The sequence below is a fragment of the Anarhichas minor genome, unplaced genomic scaffold (genome assembly GCF_050575085.1).
Source record: "Anarhichas minor isolate MPS153535 unplaced genomic scaffold, ASM5057508v1 ptg000028l, whole genome shotgun sequence".
In the NCBI taxonomy this organism is placed as follows: domain Eukaryota; kingdom Metazoa; phylum Chordata; class Actinopteri; order Perciformes; family Anarhichadidae; genus Anarhichas; species Anarhichas minor.
In genome coordinates, this window is record NW_027466474.1 from 3,088,183 (window position 1) to 3,099,150 (window position 10,968).

The window sequence follows — 10,968 nt, forward strand, 5'->3', positions numbered from 1 at the left end:
CTCCAGAGTGGGTGCAAAACACGGTTATTATTTAAGATCGGGAATCACTATTCTAGAGTGATCAAGTTAATGCTCCACGAAATCTGATCTCACGATCATCCAGGTCTTCTCACTGCTAATACTGCCTTGTTGATGTAGACACGATATTACCCAACATGCATGCTGGTTACTATCCCAACAGAAAACAGAATAAATAAGAGCTTCTATCAAAGCCAAATGATTATTTTACTCATGCTTTGTAGAGTAATTAAAGATAGTCAGCTGTTGTCAAGTCAAACTTTAAACTCACTGCTTTCACACATGCATAAAATAATATACAGGCTTAAGAAAGGATTGTTTCACTTTGGGGTTTGAAGTAGTTCCTCTGTCAGAATATGCTGTTAGCTCAAGGAATCTTGAAATTACAGCTGCAAAAAAATGTCATTTTGACACAAGGTTTTCATCTCAAACTGTTTTATGAAATGCCAAGGTTAACTTGAGGGAATTGCATATTTTCAAATATAATTTAAGAAATGCTACAAAGAATAGCAACACGTCATAATACGCTGTGCTGCAATGTGGATACTATAAAAAGAGACCTTTCTGCATTAACATTGTTCTATGATAAGTGCAAAACATTAATCACGTTTGAGCCCGAAAAGACTGAAGAAGATGAAGTCTCATTATTTGTATTTTGTTTCTTTCTTTTCATTTGTACAAAATATTGTGTTTTATTTTTGTTTCCACTTTGCATTTTTTGTTGTTGAAATAGTAGCATTTTACTGTACAAGTAACAGCATCAATGCAATAGATAAGATAATTATTATAAGTTATTTCTATAAAATACTTTTGTCATGATGATATATTCTTTAATGCCACTCATGACCGCAGGACTGTACTGTAAGAAAATAAAGTACACATGAGCCAAAGTTTGTGAGGTCCTTGTGTTGTTGGTTTGTCACCGATCAGACAGAAACTAAACATCCTGCACAGAGATGAGTGTTGGTATGTATGAGATGCTGCAGCACTGCTCATGTCCCTCCACTAGAGGACGCTCCAACTGCACAGTTTGAGCGGACACCTTCTGGTTCCACGTGGACCTTGGGTTTCTCAAAGAGATTTTAATCTATCTGATTTATTAGAGATAATATTGTTGCAGATTGAGTCTATTGAATTTATAACAAATGCTGACAGGCTGTCCTGTTGGCTACTTTACTTCACCGCTCTCCCTCTCAGCTTTGATTTCAGTGAAATGCTGGTTTACAATAATTAAAGCACAATATAACAGCATAGGCTGTGTTTTATTTTGCCCAAAGAGATTTAGTACATTACCTGTTTAGACTGTGCAGTCTACTCAGTCTACTCTCAGAACAAAGGTTGAGCTGCATATTCACATTGAAATAAAAAAACAAGATGTAAAAACAGAAAAGTGGCCTCCAGTTGAGAAGTATTCCTTCTCTTCTTTAGTAATAACAGAAATACCGCTGTAGAATGTTGCATTCAAAATCTTACTTCAGTAAAAGTACATATAAGTATTAGCGTCAAAGTACTTAAAGTACAACAAATAAAAGTTGTCATTATGCAGAATGACCGGTTTTGAAATTAAATACAACATTACTGGATTATAATAATTGATGCATTATGTGTATCGCTTTAATGTTGCAGCTGGTAAAAGTGGAGCTAATTTCAATTACCTTATATATAAAACTGGGTAGATTAACCTAAAGTAGTATATCCTCATGTAGCCTATGAGTTGATTTATATGTTGTATTGATAATCTTATGCGTGAACTCAAGTAATGTACAAGTACCTCAAAATTGTTCTTCGGTACAGTACTTGAGTAAATGTACCACTGAAACAATTATAAAGGGATGAGGTTATGAATGTGTTCAGCCACACAGACAGCGAGCTTCCATGTTATTTTCTAAGTTTTCTTTAGTGGGATAGATGTCATGAAACGAGAAATATGATTGTGAAGATTTCTGCAGTACAAATATTAGTTATTGTAATCCTTGTTTTCAACACACCTGTGCATTTCCTTATGTTATTGTATATCTCCTCTCTTTAGTTTTGTTTTAATATATGCACAAATAAAGAACTAATGCATATTTAACAGGCTTTAGTCAATTTAAAAAGAAGCAGCATATTTCCCTCTGGCACTTAATGACAAGAGCATAATGAAAGCGCCCAGTGTGGAGACTAATATTAATGTAATTTTGCTCCAGGTTATATATTTTTGCACCTGACAGCAGCCTGATCGATACTCCGCACACACGCGCTGCTCTCCTCAGGCCACGCCTCTTCACACACATGATTTATTGGGTCACCTACGGGGCGCGTGAGCTGTTATCTCTCCCAAGATCAATCCGAACGGTTATGCAATAGCTTTCACCTTATCGATTATTTGGGATGTGTAGTCATGCGGCGCAACTTTGCCAGTGTGAACGCAAACGAGAAGACTACACATCCCGACAGACAGAGCGGCTCACTATAGTTACACACCGAATGTAGTTCCCTCCACTTGGGGATCCGTTCATGATTCACTTCATTAATAAATAAATAGTTCGGTGTCATGGCGGAATCTGCAGCATGTCCAGCCTTCCAGCTCGGGAGACCCCGATACGAGCAGGTAAGACTTCTCTATCTTCAAGTCAAAACGGGCATTTATGACATTTTGTTTTTTTCTGGCTCGCGGGTGAAAAACAGCCCCTCCATCCTCCTCGCGCCGCTCCGCTCCGGATGCTCACACTTTGTAGCGAAAGTTGGCTTTGATCTGCGGTCCGGTTCTTTGTTATGAAACCGCAACAACTTTGAGCTGATAATGAACTTCTGAGCTCGATTGGGATCAGTTTGGAGTTTATTATTATAGATGCACTAGTGGAGATAATCGTTTTGTCGGCAGGTTCACGTCGCTGTTTATCATCACTGACAGATTTCACACCCTTTTGCTTCGCTGCTGCTCCGTGAGAGATTATATCACTGTTAAGGTCGGCAGACGGGCACTGGGACCCTGAGCGGCATTTAAAGGCAGTTTATTACAATTATTATGTATAAGAGTTTTTTTTTCTATTTCCTTTTTTATTTTAGGCTTTAAGATGGAGATTTATTATACAATCTCCAGATCTGCGCATCATTTGTTTTCCCACATAAATCTGATACAAATCACACTTCAACACCCTCAAGTTCTTTTTCTTCTGCAGGATGCTCTCTGCAGAGTGATTGTGGACTCGCATGTGATCGAGATTAATAACTGTCCGTCCTTATCTGGAGCCCATTACTCAAATCTCCTCACTCAGAAATGAATTTGCATTGGTCAGCCCTGAGAGATAATGTGACCTTCACGTTGACTTATTAAAGCAGGGAGCTGGTTACATTTACATTTCCAAGGCTTCTTTATTCAGAGCCGTTTAAAAAAACATCACCTCAAAGAAAATGATCCACACGATGCTATTGCAGAGGTCCGTAAACAGATTGTGTAAATAAGTCTCTAAACTTGTTGATCTGTTGTTTTAACTGATATTAATGCAGCTCTTATGTATAAGTCTAAAATGCAGGATGTCAACATGGAAAAAAATACAAGTGAAAGGCACAAGAGCCAGCTTCTCTTAAATGTTGAGCCTACTGGGCACAGGTCCAGGGGGGTCGATGGCCTTTTGTGCCTTAGTTTGAAGTGACTTTTAACATTTCTTGCTGAAAAGTCAATCCAATAGCTACAAAGAGACACAAAACAACTGCAAAACAGTCAGAAAGCGACGCAAAAAGGCCACACGAGATGCAAAACGACCACTAATAATGACTTCAAATTGACACGTGAGATGACGTTGTTGTGCGTCTCTTTCAGTCTGGGGGTCTTGTTCTTATGTAGGAGGCTTGAGGGACAGTATAACACAGGATATGGCATGGTTCACAAAAATAATAGTTAATTTAGACCCTTTGTCTCATGTGAATTGCTTTTATTTTTATTTTTTTTTGCGATCACCATCATTTTAAGGAAGAGTGTAATTAATTCTTGGTTTCCGGCTCCTATTGCTGCTGTCTTTTTTAGGAAGTCTCCTCATAACACCTTTTTATTTTCCCATCTGAAAGCTGAAGTTCATGTTGGGGTGATAAAGGTGCTGTAGCACTTTCAGTTCCTTGCGTCACAGCAGTTAGAATGAGGCCAGTGTTTGAATCAGCATTGCTCAGTTTGTCTGTGCTTTCCGCCGCGCTCCGTCTCTGCGAGCCTTGTTGTGTACTCTCCGGGGAGCTGCAGCTCATGCATAATTAAAGCAGGCTCCTCACATGGATCCTCAGTCTACCCCACTCTTACAAAACAGCACTGCAGCACATATGGCCTGTCAGAGGAGGAGACGTGTGAATGTCAGGGTTACAGTACAGCAGAGATGCTTTATTTATAGTCTTTAGGAGGACTGGGTTTGGTTTCCAGTCATTTCAATTCGGACTCGATGCTGAACAGATAATTAAAATCCAGAAGGGTTTGTTCCTCTGTCTTTCCACTGTGTTTTCTGCCCTTCATAACTGATTAAGGTCTCCGAGGGAATCTGATTGAAGCTGCCATGTTTTCGCCCATCTGGTTTGCCAAAGAGGCTCTTGGCATAAATTGCTGTTGGGCCTTTTCAGACTGTTGGCACTCGTAGTTAGCGATTGGCATGCTGATGAAGACAGTGAAGGGAACAGAAAACAGGGCACTTGACCAGCAGCTCCAAGCCTCACTTGGAAGAATGTGTTTTTTGGTAAATGTAAACTTACTCAGATTGTTAGTACATACATTTAAAAAGTTCATCTCAAAAGGCACATTTTACTTTAACATCTCGGTTGTATTTAGTTCGATTGTTCCATTGTGATAGCAGAGACTTTGTCTCTTATTTTATTGCTTTTGATAATTAGTCGTGTTTTGTTTTCATATTTTAACGGTTCAGTTTTCCTGATGGCAGCATTTCAAAGTATCTGCTTAATAATTTCTCATTAACATTCATTAGCAGTCATTAGCAAAGATTCACCTTTGGGAGGTGTTTTTACTAATGAGTCAGAGCTCTCAACTGCATCTCATGGTCTTCATCTAGTGAATAGAGAAAGCTAGGATTCATAGTCCGGCATGGACATTTAAACATACAGACAGCAACAGTTTTTGGGAAATGCACTTATTCTCTTTCGGTCAGATGGGATTGTTTTTTGTTTGTTGCCGAACATAAAAATGAAGCTACAACCAGCAGCAGGTTAGCTTAGCTTAGCACAATGAACGGGGAAACAGCTAGCATGGCTCCGTCTAAAGAAAACAAAATTCACCTCAGTATTTTGATAAAAGTTACTGCTTTAAATGAATTAATGTATTAAGATATAAAGTAAGTATTCATTTAGCTGTAGTTTTTTTTTGGTTTGTACTGTAGCCTATTTAAACATTTCGTAGGGTTGAATTGGAGAAATTTGAATACATTACATCATTTTCTATTATTCTGCCTACTGCCCTGTTTATATATAAAACAATAAACTGTGTAACATTATAAATTCATAAGTATCATTTTCAAATCAGCAGAGTGCAACAGACAAAGCAACGTTTCTGCATGTTTATTAAATGAGCATGAATGAAAGCAAAGTGAGCAGCGATGAATCCTCTCAGACTGCAGAGGACTATAGTGAAATGATCCACTCACAGAGCGGAGGATGATCAGCTGTTGTGTCTGTACGTTGTGCTTTCATTAAGAGTGAACTTTGTCATTCTGTCTTCTCAAGGGTTCATTCCTGGGTCGACTGAGACACTTCATAGACATCATTGACCCCAGCACCCTGTTTGTGTCCGAGGTAACAAAAACAACCTGTTAAACTGTTGATATTTTATTCATAAAATATCATAAACTGTCACGGAACAAATGGTCAGATTTCTAATACATTAAACATTTGTAAAGCTAAATTCATTTCTATTCTCAAATGTCACTGTTTCCTGATTTTGAAATATTTTTGGGGTTTTGATCAAGATGCCTTTTAGACTATTTTCTGAAATTTAAAAAAACAAACACTTAAATGATAAATTAAAGCATTTGACAGATTAAAATATATTGTGAATAACTGATTGTTGCCCTAAATATTTGAGAACTTTGTCTTCTTTTCCGGGTTTTGCAGATAAATATATTAATATTTCTCATTACGTTCCAAAACACGTCAAAACATGAATGCCTTCCCAGTCTCATACAGCCCCATATTTTTCTTTAGAAACGATTGAAAGAATGCGAGAAACTACTTGATGACTACAAACATGGCGAGCTTCCACCTGGAGTGTCTGACCATCAGGTGAGTATTTATCCACGCAACTCCGAGTGTGTTGCAGTACAGAGTCTTCCTAAAGACTAAACACGCAATCATCACAACAAAAACTAAACGTGTCTGAACCAGATGTGAAAACAACTAAAGAATATTCTGTGTTTACCTGTGCAGCTGTGGGAAGCCCAGAAGATCAAGCAGGTAAGTGATTCCTCTGGATACTTGTAGGTAGGCTCAGGTTGTCTGCACCTCCATACATTCTAGCCTCTGGGCTCCTGGCAGCATGAGGATGATGCCATGCTCTCTGCACGCAGGCCATCATTCATCCTGACACAGGAGAGAAGATCTTCATGCCATTTCGAATGTCAGGTACGACCTCAGATGAAGATCTTTTGCTTAAGTTGTTGAACTTACTTCCATTCTGTCCTCATTTTTGTTTTTTGTTTTTACACTGAACATCATTTCTTCGCTGTGCAGGTTATGTACCATTTGGAACACCGATTGTAAGTCTCATATACAATATCATACATTTAAAATCATGGCTGTGCAGATGTCCATTTACATGCTCGTGTTTGGGGAGAGAGGAAATGAGACTTTGGACTTATTTTGCCCCAGAAATAAGCTGTTATTCCCTGGTCTCATCTAGGTCATTGGCCTTCTTCTTCCAAATCAGACTGTGGTGTCTACCATTATATGGCAGGTACTGTAAAAACATTAAATCATTGCATTTATTGTACATTTTGAACATCTGGTAAACGCAGTTTTATTGTGTACATGCAGTGCTTTCCCACCTGTTATACACTGGAATAAGAACATGGTCGTGTTTGCTTCTTTCTGTAAGCTGTTGCTTTATAAAGCAACATGTAAGCTTGTAAATATCCATCTGTCTATTCATCCTTCCTGTCCTTTGTTTCCCTTCCTTTCTCTTTTTTTGTCCTTTCCTTCTTTCCTTCATTCCCTCCCTCCATCCTCCTCCTTTCTTTCCTTTGTTCATCCCTTATTTCCTTCCTTCTTTCCTACAGTGGCTGAACCAGAGTCACAACGCCTGTGTGAATTTCGCAAACCGCAACGCCACAAAGGTGGGAACTATTACCTCTGGATATTTAGATCTTTAGTCTCTCAAATACTTCTAAAAATATACAATATATATATATATTCATTCTGACTGCTCTAGATTATTTTATATAGTAGAATATCACGTGTAGTATTTTTTAAAGACCATCTTAAGACATTAAATGCCAATATAAAACACAAAAAGCCACTATAGAGAGTAAACCATGTATAGAGCTGTGACACAATATTTCTTCTCTCCTTCAGCCAACGCCAACATCCAAGTTTCTTCAAGGCTATGGAGGAGCTGTGACCAGCGCTGTTTCTATTGCAGTGAGTGGGTTTCTTGTCCAATGACTTCATCCTCTTTCAGGATACTATACCTTCTTTTTCTTTGTGAATTTTACCTGCGCAAGAGAGCATCTAAGTCGTGAGCTGCTTTGCTTCTTCAGCGTACAGAAGAAGTTGTAGTGATGTTTTATGTACAGTATCATTAGTGATGATGGTAATACTGGTAATATTTATCTTTTAAAAGAGTTTAAGCTGTAGTGTTTATGTCAACGTTTTATACAGTAACACTACTAGTAATACAAATAGTACTGCTGCAAATACAAGTAATATTTCTGCTGTATAGCAGTATTTAAAGCATGTAGAGTTTTGACCAAAAGCTAAATTGACTGGAGTTGGTTTTGATAGAAGATTTCTTTGAGATGAACCTGGTGCATCTTATCGGATGTTGCTTTTCTTTTTCAAAGTGTTTTTGTATTTACTAGGTGGGGCTGAATATGCTGATTCAGAAGGCCAACAAGCTGAGTCCTGCCACCAGAATGATAATTCAGAGACTGGTCCCCTTCCCAGCTGTAGGTATGTTGGTACCAGTGAGCATCGTGTGGCCCTCTGGTGGTCGGAGTCAAAACATCTGACTGATGTTGCACTCTTCATTTTCTTCTATGTTTACAAATGAGACAATTACGTACATACATCTAACATTTCAGAGCTTGTAAATTGCACCGATGTGATTTCTGTTATTAGAATATTTATTTTACTGAGGTGTTTCAGTGTTTTTAGATTATTCCTACAAACATTTCTAAAGGAATTTCTTCTTTCTCGTCTTCAGCACGTGTTCATGTGGCAATGTATGAAATCATACAATTCTTTCTCTCCCCGTCCTCAGCCTGTGCAAACATCTGTAACGTGGGCCTGATGAGACACAATGAGCTATCTGAAGGAATTGATGTGCTGGACAACAACGGGAACGTGGTGGGATCCTCCAAAATTGCCGCAACACATGTGAGTGTTTTTTAACTTTTGCATACTCAGCTAATTGTTACCCGACTGCACTGAATATGTTCATACACTTACTGTGATGGTGGCTGATGATGGGAATATGCATCATTTCCTGCTCGGCTCCTGTCACTCAGCACACATCTGATCCCATAAAAGAGAAAATGAAATCCAACTCATTGCAGTATTTGAAATGAAGCTTGTGCACAATGTTCTCATCTGATTCCCCAGGCGATCAGGGAGACCGCCTTCACACGTGTGGTCCTCCCGATGCCGATCTTTGTCCTGCCCCCCATCATCATGTCCTACCTCGAGAGGTTTGTGTAGAAATAAATAGGTGGCATTTACTTTGAAGGTCACTCGGGCTGCTGGTAACATTTACTTTCATTGTTGATTAATCTACAGATTATTTTCACAAGTAATCGATTGGTCTGTAAAATGACAAAAATATGAAAAATGTGCATCATACGTTCAGTCTTTTTCTTTTTTTTTTATATCTTGTTTTGTACCAAATCGAAACAAAGTACTTTCTACTATCATAAAAGACTAAGACAAACAGAAAATATTAAACAATTTGAACAAGTGATTTTTGTTTTCCATTTTTGCTTCAAATATTACTTAAACAACTTAAAAACGTACCTAGAAAAGATTCTAAGTTACTGTTAGTATTCAGGTATACTCAGAGAAAAACAGCAACTTATTATGCTGCATTAATGAGAGATTAGTCAGAATCAGTGATCTTTATATTCTTTTTAGAGGCCTGAATAGTAGCAGTAAATTATTCATTAATTCAGTAGAGAAATAGAAGCTTAAAAGCAAAGCAAACATCATTATCTTATTTCTCTGGTTCTTACCTCATCTTACGACCCCTCAGATCTATCTTGCGACACCTTGTGGGGGTCCCGGTCCCCAGTTTGGGAACTAGTGGCCAACATGATTAAACATTCTTCAAAAACAGGGTCAGAGGAACTCATGCAAATATCCCAAAATATAATAACTCAGAATGCCATTCTGCCTTTTAGCATATTTGTTGTTTTTTAAAGGCAGTTGTGGACAATGAAGCATTTTATTTTACTTTTCCCTAAAAAGGCAAAACACAGAACATAGTGAGTTAAGACTAAACTAAACCCATGATGTTAAATTAAAGCGAGCTACAGATTCATTTTATAAATTAATTTCTCTATTGTCCGTCATTGCTCTCTGTCTTTAGAGGGCTGATTGTCCGTTTGATTCCGCTCTAAAAATAATCTGCATGTTTCTCTGTTTACTGAGCCAGAGTCGGCATATGTTGTGCCCCAAAGTGCTTCTCATGTATTCATTCAGAAAGTAGGCCACAGCCAGAGACAATGTAAAGAGAAATGAACAAAATGTAATAATACAGAAGCGTTTTTAAACACAAAAAGAGACTTTCTGTCTCTATTAAATAAATAAATAAGGAAAAATAAAGTGTCATTAAACTCATTAAACCCAGAACTGTAACTTTCACACAGACAGATTAATCTCACAATCACTAATTGTGAAAAATCGCTTCCTCCCTAATTCTGCACGTGTCTTTTCTCCGGATCCAAAAATAACTCCTGGTGTTGCAGTAGTCATCTGGGGATCGATGCACACCGCGGGCTCACGTTTCCTTTCTTTCTCTATCTTGACTTAGGCTGCGATTCCTGCAGAGCAACCGCCGGTTATTGTTGCCCATCCACAGCCTCGTGTGCCTGGTTACCTTCGGCCTCTCCCTGCCCGTGGCCATCAGCCTGTTCCCCCAGATGTCTCAGGTACGGCAAAAACGTCGCTTCAGCCCTCCCTACTGCTATAATTCGAGGCCAGATGGCTGAAAAAGAGGGAGCAGCTGGGGAGAGATTCAAATTACACACACACCACTTGACATGCACAGCCCCGGCCCACGAGCTTGCGTTCACCTCTTATTCCAGATGTCTCTTCCCATGTGTAATTAAAAGTCTAAATGATCTCCGAAGCTTTAACGTCAGAGCGATGTAGAGCTAAAATTTTGACTTTCAGTCTTTGTGCTTTTTTGTTTTTGCAGATTGAGGTGTCTTGCCTAGAGCCGGAGATAGCCATGGCAACAGATTGCAAGGTGTTGACCTACAACAAGGGTTTATGATGGATGCCGCGGTGAGGGAGCGAGGAGAGCACGAGGATGGAAATGAGGCTGCAGTCGTCGGGTTCCTCCTGTCGGGTTGAGAGTCTTTCTGCTGCAGCATCACAGCTGAGCCTGTAGATCATCGGTACTAACCATTTTTGTTTTTTATTTCACGGTTCTCAAGATCACAGCAATTAATGAGTCAAGGTTTAAAAAGAAGAAGCTCTGTTTATAGAAATGATGATATATTTACTGTGAAATCAGTTTTTTAGTATTAATGAAATGATTTTAATGTGTACAAA

General features: G+C 38.7%; 1 protein-coding gene across 1 annotated transcript; it reads left to right on the forward strand.

Moving 5' to 3' along the window:
* The first annotated feature begins 2,551 nt into the window (after window positions 1-2,551).
* On the forward strand, window positions 2,552-10,968 carry sfxn5b (sideroflexin 5b). Its single transcript, XM_076103452.1, has 14 exons — window positions 2,552-2,608; window positions 5,710-5,778; window positions 6,187-6,264; window positions 6,409-6,435; window positions 6,549-6,603; window positions 6,712-6,737; window positions 6,881-6,934; window positions 7,257-7,313; window positions 7,552-7,617; window positions 8,058-8,148; window positions 8,459-8,574; window positions 8,800-8,885; window positions 10,223-10,340; window positions 10,610-10,968. Exons 1-14 carry the CDS (start codon window positions 2,552-2,554, stop codon window positions 10,685-10,687), a joined length of 978 nt encoding a protein of 325 aa, XP_075959567.1. The 3' UTR covers window positions 10,688-10,968.

Coding starts and splice junctions, on each gene's coding strand:
- sfxn5b (XM_076103452.1), top strand. CDS start 2,552: ATGGCGGAATCTGCAGCATGTCCAGCCTTCCAGCTCGGGAGACCCCGA. Junction 2,609..5,709: donor GGAGACCCCGATACGAGCAG/GTAAGACTTCTC, acceptor TGTCTTCTCAAG/GGTTCATTCCTGGGTCGACT. Junction 8,886..10,222: donor ATCATGTCCTACCTCGAGAG/GTTTGTGTAGAA, acceptor ATCTTGACTTAG/GCTGCGATTCCTGCAGAGCA.